This window comes from Ambystoma mexicanum, chromosome 7q (assembly GCF_040938575.1).
Source record: "Ambystoma mexicanum isolate Mex_15411 chromosome 7q, UKY_AmexF1_1, whole genome shotgun sequence".
NCBI lineage: Eukaryota > Metazoa > Chordata > Amphibia > Caudata > Ambystomatidae > Ambystoma > Ambystoma mexicanum.
Genome location: NC_090941.1, coordinates 178,401,341 through 178,428,741, shown reverse-complemented (window position 1 = coordinate 178,428,741; position 27,401 = coordinate 178,401,341). Strand labels below are relative to the sequence as shown.

The 27,401-nt window shown below is 47.3% G+C and overlaps 1 protein-coding gene across 1 annotated transcript in view; it reads right to left on the bottom strand.

Moving 5' to 3' along the window:
- SLC10A2 (solute carrier family 10 member 2) overlaps positions 1-27,401 on the bottom strand; it is a 54,605-nt gene that overhangs the window by 15,593 nt on the left and 11,611 nt on the right. Inside the window, exons 3-4 of the mRNA XM_069640079.1 lie at positions 8,750-8,838; positions 4,918-5,093 (exon numbers count right to left, since the gene is read on the bottom strand). Of these exons, the coding sequence (XP_069496180.1) occupies positions 4,918-5,093; positions 8,750-8,838 (265 nt within the window). The remainder of the gene's footprint in view (positions 1-4,917; positions 5,094-8,749; positions 8,839-27,401) is intronic.

Here is a 27,401-nt window from a genome sequence, read left to right as displayed (position 1 = left end):
TCGAGCTCGTCCCAAAGTGGCTTCGGGGCTCCAGAGTTTACTCAAGATACTTCCTCGTGAAGAAGAAGACGGGAGGATGGCGTCCCATCCTGGACCTACGACGACTGAACAAATTCATCAAGGCACAGAAGTTCCGGATGGTCACCCTCCAGCACGTCCTGGGTCAACTGGAGGAGGTCGATTTCCTGTCGTCGTTGGATTTGGAGGATGCCTACTTCCATATCCCCATCCTAAAGGGACACCGAAAGTTTCTCAGATTCGTGGTCCAAGGGCGTCACTACCAATTCAGAGCCCTTCCCTTCGGATTGAGGTCGGCACCCAGGGTGTTCACCAAGTGCCTCGCACCGGTGGCGGCGCGGCTGCGCCTGGAGGGGATCCACGTCTACCCCTACCTGGACGACTGGCTCATCCGAGCAAAGACAAAGGAGCTCGCCGCGGAGCACACGGCGAGGACCGTCCAACTACTCACAGACCTGGGATTCTCCATAAACTACCTGGTGCCCACGCAAGACGCACTGTTTCTGGGAGCGAAACTCGACACAGTGGCGCTTCTGGCCTCTCCGTCGGAGGAAAGGACGAGGGCCATCTTGGGCAAGGTGCAGCGGATGCTGGTTGCGGACGCGGCCAGGGTGAGGTCCATCAAATCCCTCCTCGGAATGATGTCTTCTTGCATTTATCTCATCCACCTGTGCAGGCTTCGGATGCGCCTGTTGCAGGAGTTCCTGGACGCTCGCTGGATCCAGACGACGGGCAGCTTCGAGGACAGGATCACACTCGACGAGAGCTTCCGACGAGCGATCCGGTGGTGGGGCACCAGCGCGCATCTGACGGCGGGCATGGACTTCCAGACCCCGGGCCACCAGAAGACAGTGACCACGGATGCCTCTCTGGAAGGGTGGGAAGCGCACACCGAAAATCTGCACGCGAGAGGCCTTTGGCTGCCGACGGAGAAGTCCCTCCATATCAACGTCCTGGAACTCCGGGCAGTGTTTTGGGCCCTCAGGTCTTTTCTTCCGTCCCTCAAGGGCAAGGTGGTGAGGATCTTCACTGACAACACCACCACCATGTTCTTCATCAGGAAGCAGGGCGGTATCAGATCCCCAGCCCTGTCCAAGGAGGCTCAGGATCTGTGGCATTGGGCCGTCGCCCAAGGGATGTTTCTGGTGCCGTTTCATCTGGCAGGGATAAAAAACACCATCGCCGACTCCCTCAGCAGAGAGCTGCGCTCGTGCCACGAGTGGGAACTACGACAGGATCTAGTGGACTGCCTCTTCCGACGGTGGGGCACACCCCAGATCGATCTGTTTGCGAAGGCGACGAACTCCAAGTGCCGGAGGTTCGCCAGCAGGTTTCCCCAGCCGAGGAGCATGGGCGATGCTTTCTCGTTCCCCTTGGAGGGCCTGTTCCTATATGCGTTCCCTCCATTGCCGCTGCTGATCCGGCTCATCAACCAGCTCAAGAGGTCACGGTGCAGGATGATCCTCGTCGCACCTGCGTGGCCGAGACAGATATGGTTCCCGGACCTTCTGGACTTGTCAGCATCCCCGTCAATCAAGCTGCCAGTGGACGCGGATCTTCTCTCCAGGGAAGGAGGCGCCATCCTCCATCACGACCCGAAGTCGCTGAACTTGCAGGTCTGGCTCCTGCAGCGTTAGAGTTTGGAGGTTACGACATACCGGCCGACTGCAGAGAGGTTCTTGCAAAGGCCAGGGCGTCCTCAACTCTTAAATGCTATGGACACAAATCGAAGAGGTTCTCTGTCTGGTCCCACGCACAGAAGATTAACCCTCTACGGATTACGGCTCCTCAAGTACTGCCGTACCTGCTGACGCTGGCCAAGGCTGGCCTGGCGCACGCTTCCATCAAGATTCATCTTGCTGCGATCTCCCGATACACCAGAACCACGGGACGGACGTCTTTGTGGTCTCATCGTCTGGTGAAAGAATTCATGAAGGGACTGTTCAGATCGTTCCCGCCGGTGAAGGCCCCGGCCCCGGCGTGGGAGCTCAACGTGGTGCTGACCAAGCTCATGGGACCTCCGTTCGAGCCTCTGCACTCAGCTCCGTTGAAGTTCTTGTCGTGGAAAACTGCGTTTCTTGTGGCCATCACCTCCGCACGACAGGTGGGAGAGATCCAGGCCCTTTCCTGCAAGCCCCCGTACTTGACTTTTCACGACACGAGGGTAGTGCTCAGGACGCACCCCTCCTTCATGCCCAAGATGCCGTCGGACTTCCACCTCAACGAACCCTTGGTGTTGCCTGTTTTCTTCCCGTCGCCTTTGTCGCCGGCTGAAAGGACTTTGCACTCGCTGGATGTGGCTAGAGCGCTGAAGTTCTACGTGGACCGCACAAAGAGTTTTCGGAAGACGTCACAACTTTTTGTGAACTTTGGACCTGTCAATCAGGGGAAGGCTCTCTCGAAGGCTTCCATTTCCAGATGGCTCTCCGGCTGTCTCATGTACTGTCATCGGTTGGCAAACCGACCGCTGCCTGGCCGTCCGAGAGCCCATTCCACCAGAGCGATCGCAGCTACCACGGCGTTCCTATCTGGTGTGCCCTTGCTGGACATCTGCAGGGCTGCTACGTGGAGGACGACGCACACCTTCACGAAATTCTACTGCGTCGATCGGGATTCCAGGGAGGAGTCCAGGTTCGGCCAAGCAGTGCTGCGCAACCTGTTCGCCTAAGGTGAGCCTGGTGAGGAGGTAAGAATTGCTTAATGTTGAGTTTTGGATGTAATGCTTAATGTTGAGCCTTTGCCACCTCCCGTGGTTGTGCATGTGTGTACTGCTATGTATTCTTTTATTCATGAGCATGTGAATCCATGCCAGACCCCATGCTGTAGAAGGAACAGTTACTTACCTGTAACTGTTGTTCTCCAGCATGGGTCTGGCATGGATTCACATGCGAACCCTCTCGCCTACCCCTCTGCGACTCTTCACTTGGTCATACTGCCACTTCACGTGCTTCCAAATCTGAAGATGGCTGCCAGAGGCGGGGCTTAGGGAGATGGCAGTCATTGGCTTTGGTCAGTATGACGCAGAGATCAGTGATTGGTTACTACTACGAAAGACAGATCAGAAACAAAACTGATACTGATTTTTCTTTACCGAGGATTCCCAGCTTCCCAGCCTGACGACGGGGAATATTCATGAGCATGTGAATCCATGCCAGACCCATGCTGGAGAACAACAGTTACAGGTAAGTAACTTGTTCCTTAGCACCAATGTTGCTGCTTAGATAATGAGGAACAGAACAAATAGGTTAAGCCCCAATTCCTTTTATTTAAAAATGTTTTCACCTTGGTAAAATGAAGCAGACTGTGTTACTTACTATGTTTGCTGTGTAACATGAAAAGAAATGTAGAAAGCACATTTATTTACATATTATGCAGCAAATACAGTTCAAAGACAGTCCTATTCTTTTTTGCCTTTAGATAATATGGATTGTGACAAAACATGTTTGCTCCATTCCTTGTTATTTAAGCATTTGCTCAATGTCTTGTACTGGTGCAAATGATGGGATATTTACAGTTACCTGGTTTTTCCAAGTATTATAGTAGCACCCATGACAGAAAAGCTACAAGCAACTGGTTGCGAATAGAATGCATGTACACAGAATGATTTACTGTTATTATTGACTTACCTGCATGATTTTGATATTGCATGCTTGTGATATGTATTTATATTTAAGCACCTAGTGTGTACATCTTATTTGATTTGTTGTCATTTTATAAGCCGCCACCCGCTACCACCGTTGCTTCATAGCGCCTCCAAAGCTATGGGGAAGCTGATCTTTCACATGTTTTTGAAATATTTGGATCAGTGAAGTGCAAAGCATAGGGGAAGAGGCAATGTTTAATCATAACAGGTTAATTCGTCCCCAAAATGGAATACATTCCACAATTTCAGGCATGGGATTTAATGATAACTCTGCTAGTCATGATTTACAACAAAACACTCTTCTCCTGAGTTGCAAATCACACAAATTCCAGCATAAAGAAAAAGTGACAGGTTGTCGTCTCAGCCGATGCAATAATGTGTGATCTTATTAAATGCTATTTTGTAGTTCAATGCTGCTTTTGATCTAACTAATAGAATGTTCTAATGCATTATTCTTGTTAAGGACTATTATCTTGAAATACAATGGCCATGTTGTCATCTCACTCATACAATGAGGTAAAGAGTAGACTGGATTAGCTAAATGACAGAGCTCGTAATTGCATTCAGTTTTAATGGGATATCCAGAATGAATGTCAACCGAAAGCCCGTGCCTGACTCTCCACCCGAGGATCATGCAGTTATTCACAGGGTTATGCATCGTTTTGACCCATCACCTACTCAGCACTAGCAACTGACATAGGCAAACCACACACTACATGCAAGCCAGCCACACACGTAGTAAGTGTTGAATGATTAATTCTGGGAAGATCAACTTAAGGTGTAGTAGTCAGTGTCTGTCAAAGAAATATGTAATTGGTAGAGCACACTTGTATCATATTTCAAAACTGTTTTGTATTATAATGCATGTAATCTAGTAATGTGTGCAGTACTTGTAATCTCATTATAATGTCAAACTGTGATCTAAAACCAAGTAACATTGAGAGTGGTCCAAGTGTGCAAAGTTTGACAGCAACCTTTGAACTTTGACAAATACAATGGCCAACCAAATGCATTCCCAACAGTGTTTTTGAAAGGTAAGTGGCTTTGTAAGCAAAAGATTACGGCAGCAATGGGTAAAATGGTCTGTGAAATTCTGCATCTTTTCTTCATCAAACACTCACAGAGTATTTAGTCATCCAGAGTAATTAGATGCAGTAATTCCTAGTACATGTGTAATTATTTAACTCTAAACTTCAAAGTCGGTGTCTGATATATTGCAAGGACAAGCAAAACATTCCGTATTAATGAATCCATACCTGCGCCATGACTGCCCGGCAATCCAAGCCAGGAAAAAGCCAAACGTGTAACCAGCAGCAGGAAATATCGTCCCAATAATCCACAACTCCGGGGCGATAAGCCACGATCCTTTGTACAGTATTCCCCCGACTGTTGCTATCAGCACTATCAGAATTGCTCCAGAAATTGAACCAGCCTGTGAGGGAAGGAGACACACAGAGGTCACATAAAAGGTTCCTTTCTTAACTTTTATTCAATTTAAGTTCTGACTGTATCTTAAATGCGAAGCCATGAAGACCAGGACCTAGAAAATGTAGATGTACATATTCTAAACTTGCTATTTGGGAAATGACTTCCTGAATTGGAGGCAGGGGGTCTACCTCGTATCTGGGACGGAAGTTACATTATGATTATATTCTTGTGTTTGGATAGGTCGGGGTCCTTACAGTTTGGGTGTGAATACATTTGGCTATTAATGGGGGAAAGCACATTCTGGGGGTTGCCAGACATTTCGTCGAAAAAAATTGGTCGACCAGACAAATGGTCGAACCAATTTGGTCGAAAACCAAATGGTCGAAATTTTTTTTTTTTTTATTTTAACCCTTTTTTTTTTTTTGGGGGGGGTCCCCCCCCAACCCCCTTTTTTTCTCTAAAAACCCCTTTTTTGACTAAACGAAAACCCGAAAAATAAATATATAAATAAAAAAAAAAATTCGACCATTTGGTTTTCGACCAAATTGCGTCGACCAGTTTTTTTTCGACGAGTTGACTGGACACCATTCTGGGTGTATGATATATTATAACAATGAATATACCATACAAAAGTGTAAGTCCAAATGTAAGCCATTATAAGAGATGGAAAGCAGAAGAAGCAGCCCAAAGCCCAAAGAACTTGAGGGGAAGACAGCCGGTTTTAAGGGAATGTCACAGAGATTTCGAAGAAACAGAAACATGCTAAAAGTCTGAGAAGTTGGGAAGAACTACAGCTTAAGCTGCACAACCCATGAAGGCAAGTCAGGGATTGAGGGGCTGGGGAAGAGGTGTCTGGCAAAGGTGGGTGCCAGTCAGGCTTAGTATTTCGAATATGGCTTTTAGGCAATGCACTCATCTGGTCTTTCAGCTAGCTTACTTTGCTTTTCTTTCAGGGCCCACCCAAAGAGTAAGCATATTATTAGTAATTGCAAGATGGGCTACTGATGTACCAAGAACTACAGCAAATGTCTGAGCTGTGCCAAGCTGAGCACGTGTCCTGTCTAGTGACCTTAAGATGCTGCTGCTTCTTCCTTTCTAGGACTATTGTACCAAAGAGGGGGCTTAAGATCAAACGCTGCAGAGGGGGATCCCAAGCCACTGTCTAACAGGGCTTGTATTTTCAAGACAGATTATCTTAAGCCCAGGGAAAAGTGTATGGAAGTGAAACCAGCCCCTTCTTCCACGAGAGTCCACTTCTACATGAAGCTCGGCGTTGAAGAACTACAACTTAGCCAGCAGCTGTGTGGACAGAGAGCGTCCCCTGTCACAGAGTGCCACAGGAGGAAAGTCATATCATGATGGATCCTTGGAGTTTCAGGAGCTCACCCACTCTAAAGGAAGTCCTTCTCTCAAGGAAAGTCAAGCGGCTGAGCTCAAAAAGTGAGTGTGCTAGCGCTTCTTCCAAAAGCTACCTCCAACATGACAAGGTCTTTGTTACAGTTTCCCTGTTCCTAGAGTGGAGTCAGGTGTGTGACTGAGACCAGTCAGACCAAGGCAAGTGGAGGGATTGGTGCCTCCAGCGGGGAAAAGAAGAGGATCTCCCTAATGTGTAATAACAACTCTGTCCAGAAGAGAGTGCCCTTGAAAGCGATGCTCCCTGTTTACCCTACACACTATGACACTCATGGCGAACAATGGGCTTCCTGTCTGTTCCAAAGCCAAGTGTTGCTGCTACCATCTTTGGACTTCAAAGAGGGGAGATCATGAAGACCAGGCTGACAGAGGGCAAGCATCATCCTAGGGTGGATGGCAGAGTCTGGGGTGAATAAACGCCCAGTTTAATGGTATTTACTTTTGCATTTCTGTCTGTATCCATATTTATTCTGTGTAACTTTATATGTACCCACAGTTAATTGTTTGCGCTGTTAAAAAAAATGCAACCACAGTAAAAGCTTTGTTATCCGGCATCATTGGGAAACCAATGATGCAAGGATAAGCAAATATACTGGATAATTTGTCATCTGAGTGACAGAGAGCCAGAAAACCAACAAAAAAGTCTGATAAAGTTTGTGAGACAGGTATTCATGCCCTATATGGAGAGGTATATGTCCCTGTGGAAACAACTGCCACTTTTAATCCCTGGCCATAGAGGGCACTCTAACAGTGCATGATTTCTTTGTGCTCAACCAGTATGAAAGAGAGGCAGGGCTAGAATATATTGTTAACAGGCCTCACGATCTACTTTAGGCACAGGCAGCATGTAACATGTCTTTCAATGGCAATACTGGCATATGTTGTTTGCCACAGGCTATGTGAAACTATGTTTACAGTAGCAATGCTGGAAGTACTACTGCTGTTTTAATGGTGGGACTCTCTGACTGGTTACCCTCAGCGCTCTGTTGCCTGTGAGACTGTTAGCATTATACAAATGAGCATTGATAAAATGCTGGCATATATTGTTGGGTTTAGGCAGCAAGAAAATCTGTTTTACTGTGACAATGCTGGCATACACTGGTCACAAGCAGTATGAAAATGTGTTTTTTGTTGTCCTTGTGAGGTCTAGGGTTGCAACAGGCTATGTCATGCCCTTCTACGGTGCAAACAGAATTGGTAAGCCTCATGATCTGCATTGGGCACAACCTGCTTGAAAGTTGGGCAAGACCAGCATATATATCGTTGAGACAGGCCAAATTATTTTTCTTTGGGCACAGCCAGCATGAAATTGTATTGCAACTGCTTATTATTGTTGCTGACCGTCATCTATTTGTAGTCTTTATTGTATTCGCCTACAAAACCTATTGTAAATTGTATGGGGTTTTACATTGTTTTTCAGACATGTGTGCTGCAAAATGTACCATTTCAGCCTGTTATTAAAAAAGATTTCTCTGGGACAGAACCACCCGAAGCCTCCCAATTATTTCTGGCTGCCTCGCTTGCTTGAGCCAATTCAGGGAAATCATTTAAGTCTTCTGCTTTCAATATTCAACAGCCGCCACTGATAAGCAGCACTTTAAATCACCCCAAATGGGAAATCATGCACTTTCTGTACACCCTCCATATTGTGTGTCTGCAGAATCCCAGGTCTGGGCAGCATGACTAACATCCTGGGAAACATGAGAGACCTGTTTTTCTATTTTTGCACAAATATAGACAGAAAAATCAGTGTATTTCCTTCTCTAAATGTTAAAATCAGTGCGTAGCGAAAATAAGGAATCTTAGTCATAGCCCTACACTCTAGGACAGTCTATTCTCCTCGAGGGGTGCAGTGACCTACACACAATCATACCCTTGCAAGAATATGCTCTGCCGTGGACATTCCTAATCGATGGATTCTGTCCGACTACACAAAAATAGAAGGCATGAACTGCCAGGAGTCAAACCCTCATAACTCCCACCTGCTTAACTCAATCTACTTGCTCCTCCAACTTTGGAAGCTAGCCTTGCATCTTCCACCCAACCATGCTACGAGTGGCGCTGTGTGGTAGATGGCCACATCATTCTCCTCTATGGCAGCACACATGAGTTATTTTTACTTTTACTACTTGTAAATATAGATTCCATATTTGCTATACAATTAGGCATCTCAACTCACCCGAGTACATCATTGTTTTTCATTTTGTAGTCTTAATAGATATTGACATTGTGCTGTTGGAAAATTACCTTCAGTATTATTTTAGCAGCCTTGGGCCATTTGTGGTGGACATACATCCCAAAAGCGACTGGAATCACAAGAGCTGCCAACGAGATACCTGGTGAAAAGAGACATGGTTAAAGAGTAAAAACAAACATTTAGGAGAGTTGGAAGATCACAGACATGACATTTCACTTGATGAAGTGGGAATTTGTTCTACAATGCGTCGAGTGTACCACTCTTTTTTCAGCATGCCCCTTTCAACTGATGTACAGAGGGGTTGGACTGATTAATATGCAATGTGATTGTGGTATAGTGTAGGCGATTTGCTGTGAGTATACATTTAAACACGTTATATGCCACATTTCCACAGTCATATGCATATATTATAACTATATTTGACAATTTCTATATTGGCTACCTGTTCAACCGCAAGTCACTTTTCATTCAATCACTCCAACAAGTTTATTTAGATTTCCCATATACATAAAACCGTTACAACCATCACAAATATAATACATGATCAAATCTGTAAGATTAATGAACAGCTACAACACAATAATACAAATTGCCCAATAATATGAAATATAACGCCTTTGTATAGCAAGACTTATACATATATCTCCTGCTAAAAACTAAAATTCCCCATCCCTGCTCACCAACAGTTTGCTTCGCCTCCACCAGGCACTTTAAAGAAAACTTGCAAAGGCGAAAATAACCACCGGCCTTGTTGAATTTAATAAAAACGTCAATACTGGAGCAGTGGGTCCTTATACCACTTTCTCTTAAAATATTCAGCAAAAACTTTGCCCTAAGGTCTCAATATAGTGGGCAAAAGAGAACAAAGTGTGTGTCTCAAAAAGCCCTGCACATACAGTTCCAATTACAATTTTCCTCCTTACCCCTAAACCATTTCTGCTGTACTTCCCAAACTCGAAAAATATTAAATCTGTCTCAGTGTGAAGGAATAGACACCTGCATCAAATATTCTGTGGGCCCGTCCACAGAAGCTAGGGAGCTTGTATGTCCTAACATGCATCCTTGACATTAGCTCACCCTCCCTTACTGATGCCAAATAATGCATAGCTCTGCTTTTTATCAAAATCTTAGGAATATTAACAATACATTGTGGATCCTCAAACTACGACACCCACTATAGGTTATGAAATAATGATTTCATATGTGCTAGCCAGCCTACTTTGTTAAACCCTTGTGTGGAAATCAAGTTCAAGATTAGATTTTTTTGTCAAAAGGCTGTGGTTATCAGCCCATAATGCAGCCTGAGAGATGCATCATCTCAGTCTCCATTTGCATTGAATAGACTGGCGTTGAAGGAGGGACCATTAATAATCTTCTTAAACATGTATTCCTTATCCTTAGTACTGAATAGATCCCCATAATGTTGTACCCATGTCTCCTCAGCTATATGTACCTAAGGGATCCGTGGACACCCCTTATCTAAACCTTCAGTATTTCTGGCCACAATACCCCCAAAACTTCTGGAATCCGCCCTCTCAGCTGCTTCACACAAAGCTTCCCATTCCTTGGTTGCTAAGTCCCTCTTACGGTCAGCTAAAGAGCACTTGATTTCACGGCGCCTGGCTCTAATTTCCTCAGTATCCACAGTTAGTTGTTAAAGGGCTGTCAGGAGAAGTCTTTTCTTGTCCTTACAATAATCTAACAGCCATGATTTATGTTGGCGTATTTTGTTTTCTCTGAAAGGCCCCCATAGGCCTGAAGATATCCTTACATACAATCATGCAGTCCCCAAAAGCCTTCATGATTGTAACTGGGCCTGCATCTGCAACAAGACGGATCGCAAGTTCCTTCCTGGCTTCCGTGATTGCTCGTAGGCCTAACGCACTATTGTTAGTGTAGTCCCAGCGTCCTAATCTGGACTTGGTTCTCTTTGTGATAGAAGCAGAGAGGAAATGCAATTTCCTAAGCAAACAATCATCAGTCAGCCAATCAAGAGGGTTATGATCACTTTCTAACCTCTTATGGATTTTGAAATCATATATACATCCCCACCAGCTCATTGGTACCAGAATGTAGTCGATGATGCTATGAGACCTACCATTATCAAAGGTATAATCCCCATTAGAACTTGATTTTGATCATCTATCATTAACTGCTCGATATACCAGTTCAGCAAGGATTTCCCCCATAATACCAGAGCCATGTCTGATGTAGTTGGATCAATCAGAGAGGCTGTAGGAACGGAGAAAGCCATTTACTCTTCACCAAGGGTAAAGACATCTTCTCCAGTCCTAAGGTCCGAGATTGAAGTCTCCCCCACCCCACACAATGATAGGAAAGTTTGAGTATGGAACCCCAGACTTATTTAAAATAAGGCCCTTAAGTAGATCAGAAAACACAGTGTTTCTTTGCGTGCTATGTTATTATAAAAATGAATTTGCCCCAGCTTCCGCCTGTCACTATCCCTAAATGTAAGGGACTGAATATTACCATTTAATTTGTTGGCCTAACTAACTTTCAATCCAGGATGGTTTGACAAACCTTGTTGTTTAATGGCGCTGGTGGGTGGTTGCTACCCATGTGTTGTAGCTGTGAATTAGTTAGTTCCAGGGTATTGTAATAGAGGAGCAAGACTCCTGACTTGTCATCAGTTAAGTTTTTAATGTTGTTACATACATGACACAAACGACCTAGTAAACATGCTAGGTATAGGTGAAAAGGGGAAGCCAACGCGTTTTGACCGTAGTCTTTGTCAAGGCAGGGCAATTCTAGGTGATCCTGTGTAGGATTGTGGCACCTGGTAGTGGTCTCCTAGTTCTTGTGGGCGGTGGGCTGGTTAGCCAATCTGGGTGTGGGTGAGTTACGCTCCGTAGTTCGGTGATACAACACATGGGTAGCAACCACCCACCAGCGCCATTAAACAAGGTTTGTCGCACCATCCAGTAAACCCTTCTATTGGGAACCTTTGAGTTTTGGTTCCCAGACAAACCATGTGCCAGGACGCAGGTCATATTACAGCAACCTACTAACCTTACCAGTAACGCCAGGGGCCCGTTAGCCTCCAAACTCCAACCAACCGAATCTAACTTTCAATCCAATTTCACCGAAACATAAATGAAGAGGTCTCCCAGCTGCTATGAAGATTAGTCTGTAACCTTGCACATGGATTGGTTCTAACAACCAAGTTTTTCTTTATAAAGGTTACCCAGCTAACTTCATCGATCTCAGATCCTAAATCTGCAGTATTCCACACTAGAATATCAAGATGTTTTCTGCAGCCAGCCACTCCAGCCGGGGGTTTCTCCTCCTCCCAATTGCTGTCCATTTTGGATATAACACCTCCCAGCCCAGTCGGATTGTTCAGTTAATAATCAAAATCAATATGTCAATCTACACTATCAAGCGATTCCAGACAAGTGAACCTGTTTTCCACGGGGATAGCACAAGTAATTGCCTTTGTTGCCTCGGGTTCTATCCCTTCCTTCAACATGCCCATGCCCTCTGACTGGCTTTCGGCCCTGAAATGGCTCTCTGGCATCTATACCCCTCTTTATGCCCGACAGTCAATTTGCCTATTTTTAAGTGGCTTCAGACTTTGCAAAAAGCTTGGAGGGCGTTTTAGGACAAAATGCGGCGATGTTCATGGAATAAATGCACCAAGAGGTTTACTGCAAGGATGTAAGCTCGCACAAGGCGGTCACCGCTGGTAAAATTAATTGCTTTTGGAAAGATGGCGTTTTGCGCCAAAATGCGGCAATGTTCACTGAATATGTGCAGTAAAAGGTAAATGGTGTCGCCTAAGGCACCGTAGATATGCATCATTTATGTTTTAGTTTGCTCTGTCAATGCGCTGGTTTGTAGAACAACGTGCAGTGGGCTGGAGCACATTTTGCGCCAAAAATGCAGCGATTTTCACAGAATAAATGCACCAAGAGGTTTACTGCAAGGATGTAAGCACGCACAAGACGTTTGCCGCGGGTAAAACAAAGATGGCGGTTCAAGGCAAAAATTCAGCAGTGTTCACTGAATACGTGCAGTAAAAGGCACATTCAGAATGTTATTATGATATAAATGTGCACAAGTTATGCGCCGCGTGGTCTGGTTGTGCTTCAAGGAATGTTCATTTTTCGGGAGGAATTGTGCAACTTCGGGTTTTTGGCTCTGGTTTAGCCAGAGATCGGGAGCAACGGGATGCGTCTGCACTAAACGTTCTCCGCGCCGGTTGGGTTTCAAATAATGTTAAGGACACGGGTTCCCAATTTTCGGAGGGGAGTTTACCGCGAGATTTGCTGGGAAAAATGTTTCAGGAACTGGGCGCGATACCTGGGTGGGTTTGAATATTGCGAGGTTGAATTTAGGAACAAGCTGTGTCCCCGAACTCCCCCCTGTTTTGCAAGTGGAACTTATATGGCATGGGTGTCGCGAAATGCGCGCATTCAACCGGTTGAGGGTAGTGCAGCTAACACCGCAATGTGTGTGGTGCCCCGCTCTATTGTCCCGAAATCGGTTGCCATTTGGATTCCCCGCTTGTTGTTTCGGCGAGCCTTGTTAGAATGGTAATGCGCAATGCCAAAAATAGACAAGCAGTTGGTTTTGCCTGGCCCGTGCCACCAGGCGCGGCGATGCTGGTGGTCCGGCGATCTTGTGTTTAAATCTGCAAGAAGAGAAGATTTTACTGTGGTGGGTGGCTGTGATGCCGGTTCCACCGCTGTGTGGCGGGCGTGGACGGGCACAGAACACACAGACACAACTCTTGGCGTGGAGCAATAATAAAGAACCCTTTGGCGTGCATTCTCCTCCTCTTTATTTGCCAGGTCACATGGGCCATCACGGCCACGCTATATCCTGTATCATCTGACTATCACATCCCTCCCCAACTTGGATAACAAATAAAACATGTTGTGAACAATTCAATAACGTCCTCTTGCATGTCTGAGAATACACTTAACTGGAATATAGTTCTATCTTACTGTCTCTCATTCTCTCGGGACCTTAGATCGCTGGTAGATCCCATGCAGGATGAACCCACATAGTTGCGAGGATTGGGCTTGTCGCTGGCTGAGTGAGTATGGGTTGCTGCCTTCTCTCTTTGGGGTGTCGACCATCTCAGAGCTTGTCGGCTCTTCTCTTGATTAAGTGCAAACCTCTGGTATTTCTCTGGGCGACCTCCCTGGGCTTCCCTCTTGCTGTGTCTTGACCTAGGGTGTGTGTGCAGTAGGTGTCGGTGCGTTCTCTAGCCCTTCTTGCAAGGTGGTCGCAGGTATCTTTCTGAAATGGGACACGTTCCGCGTTACTGTCTCTGGTCCTCGGGAGGTCGTCACCATTCCGTGGTCTTGGTGTGTGACAACCCATGGTTGAGACTCATAGGGAAGTGCCATTTTTCTGTGGAAGGCATGGTTCTTGACCAGTGCTGTGTCGCCCACTTGTAGCTGGTTTGGTGTTGCTCTCCTGAGCTTGTTCTCTCTTTCATTGTGGTCTTGCCGCCTTCACTCCACTCGGTCTTTATCTACTCATGGGGGATTCCAGGTGTGGTGAAGGGGGGATGCTGCTTGGATGGGAACACCGAACATGAGTGCGGCTGGACTGACTAGGGTCGATGAATGTGGGGTTTGTCTGTAAGACCGGAGAAATCTGTACAGCTCTTGTAGCCACGGTCAACCTTTGTGCTTGGCAATCCCTACTGCTGTTGATCGAGGACGTGAACCTTTCGCCGTCTCCATTTGCTTGGGGCCAGTAGGGCGTGATGTGGTGGTGCCGTATTCCCATGCCATCGAGGAACCTCTTGAATTCCCTGCTCCTGAATGGCGGCCCATTGTCACTTAGGATCAAGGACGGTATTCCGTGGACTGCAAACATCTTTTCCAGTGCTGTTGTTACCGAGACAGAATCGGTGGATCTTACTGGTTCTATGGGTATCACACAAACTCGTCCACTCCCACTAGGAGCTATGGCTCATTTGCAATGGTACAAAAGTTGATGCTGACTGCTTCGCATTGGTGTTCACTCTGGGGTGGACTGGCCATTTCTTCTGGGGGCCCTGTCCGGCGAGCTGCTTGGCATGACATGCAGGTTTCTACCAGTGTTATTACCGTCTGTTAAATTTGTGGCATCCACACTCTTGATTTTAGGAATGCTTGTGTCTTAACTATTCCCAGGTGACCTTCATGCCCCAGTTGGAGTGCTCTGTCTTGCAAGCTGGAGGGCACTACGATGCAGTGTCCCTTTAATATGAGCCCCTCAGGGGAGACTGATAGCTTGTGTCTGATTCCAAACAGGCTCTGCATAAGTTCTTGTGCTTGTGGGGTGCAATGAGCTACCGCTGCAAGGTAGTTGTTCCATTCTCCAGACCTAATGGCCTGTTTTGTGATTTGAAGGCAAGCGTCCTTCTCTGTTTCCGAAATCATTTCGTTCAGTTGCATTGCTTTCGGCCATGCACAGACGATGATGTGGCAGACATGTCCTTCTGTCTCTTTTGCAGCCTCACACTCTGTCACTGTGGCCGGCCTCGGGTGCCGTGATAGTAAGTCAGCCGGGTTGTCGGCTTCGTCCGTGTACTGCACTTATAGGTCAAACTGTTGAAGTTGAAGCACCCATTGTTCTATTCTTGCTGGGGGGTGAGGCACTGACCTTTTGAATATGGGCACCAGGGGCTTGTTGTCTGTTAGGACCTTTACTGGTTGTCCCACGATGTAGACGCGGAAGTGGCGGAAACCCACGGTATGGCCAGCGCTTCTTTTTCGATGTGCGCATAGTTCTCTGTCGGCGTGAGGGCTTGACTGGCAAATGCGATTGGGAGTATTGTTCCGTCCTGGTGTATTTGCATCAGTACAGCACCTAACCCGACTGGACTAGCGTCCACTAGTAGCTCTGTCTTCCGGGACATGTCAAAGAAAGCCATTGTGGCATATCCTGACAGTGAGTCCTTTATTCGTTGGACGTTGGAATGCCTCATGTTTTTCAATCCATTCCCACATCGACTTTGTTTTGATAAATTCCCGTAGGGGTGTGGCAGTGGTGGCCAGGTGAGAGATAAATCTTCTGCAGTAAGTTGCCATCCCTAGGAAGCTGCAGACTTCCGTGGCGCTGGCGGGTGCTCGTGCGCTTTTAATGTCTGCCACCTTGATCGGGTCTGGGGATACCCCGTTCTTGTTGAAGATCTACCCAAAGAAACTTAGTGTCGACTCGCCAAACTCACAAATCTTTAGTAGTGTTGGCAATCGCGAGTTGTGTTCTTCATCTGACTTGCCATAGGTCAAGATATTGTCGCTCACATTTGTGACCCTCGGTAGGTCTTATAGTACCTTCCTGATTTCGTGCTGTAAAACTTAAGCTGCAGATGATTTCCTCAAATTGAGTATGCAGTATCTTCGTAACCCCAGGTGAGAAGAAAACGTTGTAATGTACGAAGACTACTTGGCCAGGCGGATCTGATGGTATCCCGACCTCAGGTCTGGTTTGCTGAAAACTGTGGCTCTTGTGAGGTCCACAATCAGTTAATCAATCATTGGGGTGATGTGTCGCTCCCGTTCAATGGCAACATTTGGTAGGCGCATGTTGATGCAGATGCGCATTGCTTGAGGCTGCTTTGGTTTTGCAGTCACCACCATGGGGTACACCCACGGGGTGGGGCCTGTGTTTTTTTCCGATGTTTCAGAGATCTTCTAGTTTGTTGCGTTCGGCCTCTACGGCTGCTCGCATGTGGAAGGGTACTCTCCTGTGCCTGACAGCTCTCGATTCCACTGTGGGGTCAATGTGGAGCTTCACTGTTTGTCCCTTCAAACAGCCAATCCCTTGGAAGAGTTTTGCGTGCTTATCCAGCAGCCGGTCGATTTCTCTGGTATGTATCATAAACGTAAAGAGAATGAGTTCCAGCTTTTCCACTGTTGGGTAGCTGAGTAGCGTTTCAATCCTTGCATCTACTACGTATATCTGCGTTTAGCAGCTTCTTTTCTTGTAGGTGAGTCTTGTTTTGAAGTATCCCCTTACTGGTAGTGGTTTCCTTTACCGTAGGCGAAGAGTTGCACTGTCTTCTGGTGTAGGGCTGGTAAGGCTGGAGTTTCTCGCACTTGGTGGCTGGCATGACATTCACTTTAGCCCCTGTATCGATCATCATTTTCACTGGTATCTCCTTGTGGTCTGTGCAGTGTTGCTTCTTGATGGCTTGACAGCTAAGATCATGTGGGCTCTCTCTTTTCTTTCTCTCCTGTGCTGGGGTGCACACTCTGGGGAGGAGTCTCTGCTTAACTGGTTTTCTTCTTCGCTGTAGCTTTCAACGTCTTCAGCCTCAACAGCCCAAGCTCACCCCCCTGACCTGTTCTGTGTCCGCATCGGCTGTCGATGTGGTAGTGGTCCTTGTTGTCGGGGTCGGTATGACTGTGGCTGCCTATGGTGTGTTTCTCCTTTCCATCCTCTGGACTTGCCTGGCGTTGATGGATACTTCGGACTTCAGGAGCTCAGATAAACAACCGCAAAGTGGTTCAGTTTCCCACATTTGTGGCATGTGGTGCCAAAAGCTGGGCATGACTCCTGCTTGTGTGGTGGTCCGCCGCACCATAAGCAGTTTCTGGGTTTCCCTTGTGTGGGTGTCTGTTGGTTCTTCCGGTGTTGTAGGGCATTGACGTTGGTCATGCTGTTGCTCGGGTTCTCTGTGTCAAGGGGCTGTCGGCTGATCATTTGTTCCATCTCTGCCACCTCTTCATCAGTCCTCTCTCTCTCTGACATCCCATGGTGAGTATTTGTTTGAGAGGTTGGTTAATTTCCAACAATATGGTCCTGCAGAGCTTTTCCGATGATAGGCCATGGATGACCTGTTGACGGACTGCAAATTCCTCATCCGTAAAGTCGCACCCAATGGCCATTTCTCAAAGGCGGCTGTGAAAGTCATCGATGTTCTCATTCGGACGCTGTTGAGCATGGCTCATCTTGAACCTCTCAAAGTCTGGGCTCAGTAGTGGCTTGAATTTCCTCATTAGTACCGCCTTTGCTGTGTCTTAGTCGTCCTCTGTGCCTCGATTGGGTAGTGCATTAAAGAGTCGCAGGGCCATTGTGCCTAGGTTGAGCATTAGCAGGGTCCGCTTTTCTTCTGGGTCTGTGACCTTTCTTGACTTGATATTGCTGAACCCACAGTTCCCAGGCTGTCCTCGGTTCAAATGGTTCAAAAGGCTTCATAAATTTGCCTTGCGTTGTGTCCAACTGTGTGCTGGTATCAGGGTTCTGCCCTTGTACCCTGTCTTTTGCTCTGGCAGGTGATGCACCTGGATCTGCTGCCATGACTGCTGGCTTGTGTTGCACCTGCTGTGCAGATGTGTGCCATGTGTTTGCGCTTTTGTTGGTGGGCCTCGATCACTAGGTGAGTCGCCTCTAGTGCTGTGGGATGTTCCCTTGTCCTGTCTGGCTGTATGCGCTGGGATGCTGCTCCTACCTCCACTGCATTGCTTTGTGTGCTGGGGCTCACCTGGTGGTCTGGCGGGCGCTGCCGTGTGTCTGCGGCAGCTTTGTTTTTTTCCCTGTGCTCCTCTGCTAACCCGTTGCTCTTGGGCTCTCAATCGTTTATTCCTTCCACGTGTTCCCTTCGTGGTGTGAGCCACGAACAACACTGGCCTGGCTGGGGTATGCTTCGCTATTACCACGGTGCCTCTGGCGACTCTTTTCCCGCCGCTCACGTTCTGTCCTGGGCGGGGGGCTGCTCTGCCGTCTTGCGTCTTAGGTGGCAGTGCGGGTGCCGTAAAAAAACACAGCGGTGGGGGCCTGTCCTCGTCGCCAATGTGATGTTCGTGCCACCGCTGTGCGGAGGGGTGCGGACAGGGACAGAGCACACGGACACAACTCTTGGTGTGGAGCAAGAGGAAAGAGCCCTTTGACGGCCTTTCTCCTCCTCTTTATTTGCTAGGTAACATGGGCCGTCACGGCCACGCTATATCCCGTATCACCTGACTATCACAGTGGCATGGCAATTTTCGTGCCGCTTGTGGATTTGACAAAGGCATGCAGGTGTTGTTTTATGATCGCCCCTTGTGTTTCGTTCTTCAGCAAGCTTTGTGCCACTGTGTGTTCATCACAGTGTTCTTGTGCCGTGGGGGGGTCACTTATGAGCAGTGGTGTATGAGGGTACATTTTTCGCCCGTGTTTCGGGATGAGGTGGTCGCCGCTGGAGGATGGCGGCCACGAGCACACTTTCGTGGGTTTTTATGTATGTGCAACCATTGGAGATTGCAAGGAGGTGTTGTTTCTGCACGACATGCGGGATGACGAGGGCGTAGTATGGATTATACCGCCTAGCCTACATGCCTTTGGGAAATACAATGTTTTTGGAAAGGGCACACGTTTGCATCGGTGTAACAAAGAAGGGCTCAAAATGGTGGTTGTTTTGGGCGCGAAATATGAGGTGCTTTGTTTCATATAAATGTTGGGTTAAAACATGCTAGTTAATATGGCGTGCTTCGGTGTTTAGGAAGTGCAACGAGGTTGATGAATGCTTTGAGGTCGTACTCATTGCGACCCGAAGGATATATTTTTTTTAAAAAGAAGGGGAAAAAAGGGGTATTTTTAAAGTAGGATTTACTAACGTTCAGCACGACAGCCATTATAATATAGAACATACATTTTGTAAGCCAGACACTGTAGTGGCCAGTTCCCTTCGGTCCCAAGTTTGCATCTTGGTCGCTGAAAGACTGGGGGAGATGTTTGCCCATTCCACGTCCGTTCTTAGAAAGACAAACAGGATTGTAAAGCGCTCACGTTCTTAGGGCGAGGAAAGGGCAACGTGCTGTCAAAATGGTAGAAAGGTTGAGCCCATCACGACTTGGGTTAATTTTATTTATTTATTGTGCATTTGTAAGGCGCTGTCAGGTTGCTTGATTGTCGTGAAGAGTATTGAAACCTCCGTCCCCAAGTACCACAGAGAGAGAATACAAGATTACTCCCTATGCAATCATTGAGGCCACAGGTGGGTAGCTCTTGCAGCTCGGATCCACGGGAAATGTTGAAACCCAAGGCAGCTATAAAGAAAATCTTTATTAGCAATCAACCAAGCACAGTACAAGCAAACAGGCAGAATAAAGAACAGGGCTTACCTAAAGTGATGGGTGAGGAAACCCAGAACCTAAGATAGTTGGTAATTCCGTGGATGGGCACGTGAGCTGGTTTCCCCGATGACAGTAGGGAGAAGAACTGTAGGCTGGGTTAAAACCCAACTTGCCCTCCTGTAACTTGATGAAACAAAAGGACCAAAATCCAAAGTACTTGATAGCGTAATGCAGTGAAGAGACAATGCCAAGTCCAATTCAGGGTAATCCAAGACAGTCCAAAAGGCGTTCCGAGTTCGAGATGATCCAGCAAACAGAGCCAAAGACGTGAGCAAAAGCAAATCTAAAAAACAATCCAAGAGTCAAGAAGCTGTGAAAACACAAGGTATCCAAATGCTGTACAGAGTCCTCCAAAGAACAGCTGTGAAGCGCGGACGTGCGGAAGTTCAGCGCTTAAATAGCGGAAGCTTCAGCGTCACCTGATCCGCGACGCGTCACGTGACCCGCAGACGCGACACGTGAGCGTGGTCTCCATGATCGCGGACTTGACTTTCTGCGTGTAGCGTCCTGTAGCCGGCGTCTGCGAGCTCCCTCTTGCAGACGCCAGGGCAGACGCCAGTGAAGGAACGGAGAACCCCTGAGTCTGCATGTGTGGCCCTTGGGGTAAACCCGCTCACGTGACAACCTTCCACTTTGAGGGACATGGAGTGGAAACCTGACTGGGGTAACTGGTGTATTGTGAGTGTTGCCTGTCCTATTGTCTAACCTAGATGTTTGCGAAAAAGGGACAGAATGAGAGGACAGCGTGACAGAGCCCTCCTCCCCAAAGGCCCACGACCCCGTGGGCACAACGGATTGTCCCTATGGAAACTGGAAACCAAACGAGGGGCATGTACATCACCCGCAGGAATCCATGAGCGCTCCTCCGGGCCAACCCTTCCAATCCACTAGGTACTGCAAACCCCCTTTGAAGAAACGAGAACCCAGAATAGCAGACACTTCAAAAACATCCGGGGAGGAAGGGGAAACTGGAGCTCCAGGGGAACGAAGACGGTTAGGACCAGGGCAAGGTTTGAGAAGAGAGACGTGAAAGACGGGGTGAAGCCGCCATGAAACCGGGACTCGAAGGCGATAGGCCACGGGGTTGATCACTCGGGAGACCATAAAAGGACCAACGAAGCGGGGCAACAACTTGTGGCAACCCTGTAGATGCAGATGACGAGAAGAAAGCCAAACTCTATCCCCCACAGCAAACGAAGGGGCCACAGAACGCTTCCGGTCTGCGGCAGCCTTCATGGAATCCTGGGCTTCTTGGAGGTGCAGCAAGGTCTGCGCGTGGACAGCCGAGATGTCTCTGATGCAAGAAGAGGCAGCCGGATTACCAGAAAGCGAAAAATCCGGGATGGGCAGGATTTTAGGGTGCTGACCATACAAGACATAGAAGGGAGAGAAACCAGTGGAAGAGTGCACCGCGTTATTATAGGCGAATTCAGCCATATGCAAGATGCGAAACCAGGATTGTTGATGCTGGAGAATCAGGGAATGCAGATACTGCTCCATGGTTTGATTAACCCTCTCGGTCTGTCCATCCGTCTCCGGATGGTAGGCCGAAGAGTAACGTGAATCGATCCCCACTAATCTAGTCAAGGCGCGCCAGAAACGAGAAGTGAACTGAGGACCCCTGTCGGATACCAACACTGATGGTAAACCAAAAAAGCATACGATGGACTTAAAAAACAATCCTGCCAGAACAGGAGCAGAGGGAATGCCCGAGCATGGAATAAACCGTGTCATTTTGGTGAACGAGTCTACCACAACCCAGATGGAATCAAAACCTTGAACCCGGGGAAGGTCCGTCACGAAATCCATCGTCACGGTATGCCAGGGCCTTGGGGGTATGGGAAGAGGCTGCAGGAGACCCAACGGTCGTCCTTTCCTATGTTTGGATTGGGCACAAACAGAGCAAGTGTTAACATAGCATTCCACATCCCTTCTCATGGAAGGCCACCAACACCAACGTTGTAGAAGCGAAAGTGTTCTTCGCTGCCCAGGATGTGCATGAACAGGGAGATCATGGGACCACTCAAGAGCCAGATTGCGAATATCAGTGGTGGGTAGAAACAACTTGTTCTGAAAGAAAGGCAGACCGTCTTGTAATACCAAATCCCAATCTGAAAGTAAGGATGGGTGAGTGGAAACCCACTTACGGACCATATCCAGCAGAGTCAGAGAAGGAGTACAGAGACATATCACATGTTTCTTATCTAGCCAGGGTCTCAGGATAGACTGGCAAGGAAACCCCCCCCAGGAGAGCGAGACAAAGCATCAGCCTTTCCATGAACGGTACCAGGACGATGCATGATCTGGAAATCGTAAGCGGCAAAAAACAGATGCCACCTAACATGTCTGCTATTCGAGCATTTCAGAGAAGCTAAATCGCGTAGATTCTGATGATCCGAGAAGACCGTCACCTGATGTTTTGCACCCAGGAGATGGTGACGCCATACTTGGAAAGCCTCTTTGACAGCCAGAAGTTCTTTTTCGGTCACTGTATAGTGACACTCTGTGGGTGTAAACATCCGGGAATGAAAGGTGACTGGATGCAAGCGTCCAGTAGAGACACATTCTTGAGACAGTATTGCCCCTAAGGCGAACGAGGACGCGTCCGCCTCAACTATAAAAGGGAGATCACTGTCAGGGTGTTGGAGGACAGGAGCAGTGGTAAATGCAGCTTTTAGGGTATCAAATGCAAGTTGTTGATCGTTGGACCAATTAAATGGAACTAGAGGACTGGTCAAAAGAGTAAGAGGTGCTGCTATGGAAGAAAATCCAGAAATGAATCTTCTATAGTAGTTAGCAAAACCCAAAAAAGACTGTAATGCTTTAAGGTTGGTGGGAGTCGGCCACTCCAAAACCGCTTTGACTTTGGCATGGTTCATAGTGAGACCATCAGGAGTGATGTGAAACCCTAAAAATTCAATGTTGTCAGTGTGGAATTGACATTTTTCGGGTTTCGCAAAAAGGGAGAACATGCATAAGCGTTTTAGTACCTCCCTTACGTGTCTGATGTGTTCCTCTTGAGAACGTGAAAAAATGAGAATGTCATCCAGGTAGACGACCATAAATACATCCAGAATATCACTAAATATTTCATTCATGAAGCGCTGGAATGTAGCAGGCGCATTGCAAAGGCCGAAAGGCATGACCAAATATTCATATAATCCGTAACGAGTGCAAAAGGCCGTTTTCCACTCATCACCCTTTCTCACACGTACTAGATTATACGCACCTCTGAGATCCAACTTAGTGTATACTGAAGCATGCGTGAGGCGATCAAATAGGGGCGTGATGAGAGGAATAGGATACCTGTCCTTTTTAGTGATGGCATTTACACGTCGGTAGTCAACACATGGGCAAAGGTCTCCCTCCTTCTTTGGGACAAAGAAGATAGGGCTGGCTGCTGGAGATGAAGATGGACGTATGTGACCCTTACGTAGGGACTCTTGAATGTAAGTTTTCAAGGCTTGTTCCTCAGTGGGAGATAGCGAATATATACGACCCTTTGGGATTACAGAATCTGGTAGTAATTCAATAGGGCAATCGTACAACCTATGAGGTGGAAGGATTTCTGATGATCCCTTATCAAAGACATCCAGGTAGTCTCGATAAGGCTCCGGAATTGCCTCAGCTACAAGACCAACAATGTGTGTGTCTGCCAAGGTAACGAGAGAAGGTTGCAAAGTGAGTTGTGAAACAGTACTGAGAAGTTGGGCTGGAGTGCTCTCAGTAGAAGGTGTAGTAAGGCAAAACTCCTGGCAAACTTCTGACTCAAAGAACACAGAACCAGTCTTCCAATTGATCAAAGGGTTATGCAGACGCAACCAAGGGAGGCCTAAAATAAGGCCATATTGAGGCATGGAGATCAAGTCAAAGCTAATGGTTTCTTTGTGGTTAGTTTGTATGACTAAAGTAAGAGGTGCTGTCTGTTGTTTAACTGGGCCAGAGACTAATAAACTCCCATCTATGGTCTGTACGGGTTCTGGTCGGGTCTTGGCGATAAGAGGGAGATTAAGTGTATGGGCCATATTGATATCGATATAATTGCCAGTGGCACCAGAATCGATGATGACAGTTACTGAATGTGAGACCTCAATACTGGGTTGTAACAATGCATGTACCATCAAGGGTCTGATGGTGCCAAACGCAGGTACCTGGTCCGGGGAGTGACTTATAGCGCTCGTACCCACCCCCGGGTCTATGGTCGAGCTGCCCGAAAACCCTGAGCTTTAGCCTTTGGTGCGACGTGGACATTCTTTCACAAAGTGACCAATCAACCCACAATAATAGCAAGCATTGACCACCCTCCTGCGCCCCCTTTCCGTGGAAGTTAAAGGACTACGTAGACCTCCCACTTGCATAGGTTCAGAAACAGACTCAGAATGAGAGGAACCTGTAGAAGGGGTAGAACCAGAAAACCCAGCTTCAGCTTTCCGTTCTGAGCGCCTGGCATCAACCTGGAGAGCCAGATCTACTAAATTGGGGAACGCTGTGGGCAAGGAAGGGACTACTGATAATGCGTCCTTCATAGCATTGTTCAGACCCTTGTAGAATACCACAGCCCTCTTGCTCTCAGGCCATGAAGTCTCAGCTGACAGTTGGTTGAATTTTGTAATATATTCAATGAGTGTTCCCCTGCCTTGATGTAATTCTAATAGTTCTAGATCCCTGGACTGAGCTTTGTGGCGGGTGTCAAAGACACAGGACATTTCTGTGACCAGGAGGTCAAAATCGTATAATGCTGGGTTATTATTCTCAAGAAGTGGGCTGGCCCAGGCAGCGGCTGTTCCAGATAAATGTGATAACAGAAAGGCGGCCTTAGAAGTAGGATCGGGGAAGGAGGTAGGTCGACACAGGAAGTGTAACTTGCACTGATTTATAAATGTGCGGTACTTGGTGGGATCCCCCTGGAATCATTCAGGTGCAGCCAATGGAAAAGGAGTGGGAGAATCACGGGAGCAGGAGTGGTTGGGCCTGGGGCATGGGGAACTGGGGCAGGTGATGCCGTGTCCCCGAACTCTGCATCTGCAGGTAATGGGTTGCGGGTACTCTGAATAGCATCTAAACATTGATGAAGGGCTGTGGTGGCTGCAGCCATGTCCGCTCTTAGTACTGTGATCGCTTGAATCATAGCTGTCATGGGGTCATCCGCGGCACCCTGCATACTCTGCACGACAAAGAATGGCTTCACAGTCTGTCAGGTTGCTTGATTGTCGTGAAGAGTATTGAAACCTCTGTCCCCAAGTACCACAGAGAGAGAATACAAGATTACTCCCTATGCGATCATTGAGGCCACAGGTGGGTAGTTCTTGCAGCTCGGATCCACGGGAAATGTTGAAACCCAAGGCAGCTGTAAAGAAAATCTTTATTAGCAATCAACCGAGCACAGTACAAGCAAACAGGCAGAATAAAGAACAGGGCTTACCTAAACTGATGGGTGAGGAAACCCAGAACCTAAGATAGTTGGTAATTCCATGGATGGGCACGTGAGCTGGTTTCCCCGATGACAGTAGGGAGAAGAACTGTAGGCTGGGTTAAAACCCAACTTGCCCTCCTGTAACTTGATGAAACAAAAGGACCAAAATCCAAAGTACTTGATAACGTAATGCAGTGAAGAGACAATGCCAAGTCCAATTCATGGTAATCCAAGATAGTCCAAAAGGCGTTCCGAGTTGGAGATGATCCAGCAAACAGAGCCAAAGACGTGAGCAAAAGCAAATCCAAAAAACAATCCAAGAGTCAAGAAGCCGTGAAAACACAAGGTATCCAAACGCTGTACAGAGTCCTCCAAAGAACAGCTGTGAAGCGCGGACGTGCGGAAGTTCAGCGCTTAAATAGCGGAAGCTTCAGCGTCACCTGATCCGCGACGCGTCACGTGACCCGCAGACGCGACACGTGAGCGTGGTCTCCATGATCGCGGACTTGACTTTCTGCGAGCAGCGTCCTGTAGCCGGCGTCTGCGAGCTCCCTCTTGCAGACGCCAGGGCAGACGCCAATGAAGGAACAGAGAACCCCTGAGTCTGCATGTGTGGCCCTTGGGGTAAACCCGCTCACATGACAACCTTCCACTGTGAGGGACATGGAGTGGAAACCTGACTGGGGTAACTGGTGTATTGTGAGTGTTGCCTGTCCTATTGTCTGACCTAGATGTTTGCGAAAAAGGGACAGAATGAGAGGACAGCGTGACAGGCGCTTATACAGCAAGTAAACTGAGTTTCAAAGCTCCCACAGGGCAGCAGGGAGGGAACATGGAAATGAAATCAGATACAACATTGAAAGATAGAGGGGGGCCTACTAGGCCTTGTGAGCATCTAGGAGAGAGAGAGAGAAACAGCAAGAGAGAGAAACAGAGAAAGAGAGAGCGAGAGATGGAGAGAATGAGAGAGAGAGAGAGAGAGAGAGATTGTCATTTGTAAAGGGAGATTTGGAAATTGCATGCAGGGTCGCTCCATTTATAAGGATGTTTCAAAGTTACAAGCAGTAAGTCTAAGAGTGAGAGTTTCTTTCTATTGGATTGTGATGAAAATGGATGGCAATTGCATGCTCAAGGTAAACACCCTTTGGGAGTAACGCTCTTGCCCATTTTCATAGCGTTGCAGGAGTAAAGCCGCAGTTTAAGATAAGTTTACAGGCTGCATGGGAAAAGCAACCGTGCGGTTTGGCCCACCGATTTAAAGTGTGTAGCTCAGCATTGGTTGCGGCACAACAGCACGTTTAAATATAAATTGATATAGCCAGTACGCTAAATGCTATTGGCACTGATCTATGCTTGACCAGCAGTTCACAGGTTCCATCCCGGTAAGGCCTTTTTCCTTGGGTCAAGAAATAAGTACCAATTTGATTGGGTAGTAATAGTAGTGCAAGTAAATATGTCCTATGTAATGTGCTGTACTCTAGCACTATAAAGAAACAATACGTACTTATTTACTATTGGGTATTCATAAGGTGCCAGACAAAAGGTTGCTAGACAAGGTGTCGAAGTCCCAAGTGGGTGAGGATAAGAATGCTTTATTATGTGACTTTGTCGAATAATGGATTGTTTTATATGCCAAACACCGGACAAGTGTATCTTGAGAAGAGAAAGGATCATTTGGCAGGTCAGTCACGGGATTTGGACGTTAGTGGTGAGGTGCCTTTGGGGGACTCGGTTGAAGAGTTTTTTATGAGACACTCAAGAGGAAAGAAGTGTCTCCTGATTATTATAACAACCGTAAAGATAATTACCCACTTCCGACCACCTGCAATTTTGCGCTGTCACACTTGCACGATCATAATAACAGAAGGCCTACTAAGATCGGTAGCCTGGCTTTCCCCGTCCCTTTGGGTATTGTCGCATTTAGGAGTACTTCCATTAAGGGTATTTTATTTTATTTTATGAATATCAAATAAGGCAAGGCATGCTGAGTGAACATAGCAGGTAATGGCAGGAGTTGCACCCCCTATCAACTTAGATGTGTTTGGGCAACAGACTTTACACACCACAGTTGCATTAATTAAGTACATCTGACAAATGGACACTCAAACGAAGGAGAAACCAATGGGGTATGGTTTAAAGGTAATTGCATGGGAGGCGCAGGTACGCGCACTGTTATATGTGGGTGCGCCCGGCATTGTGAGGGCT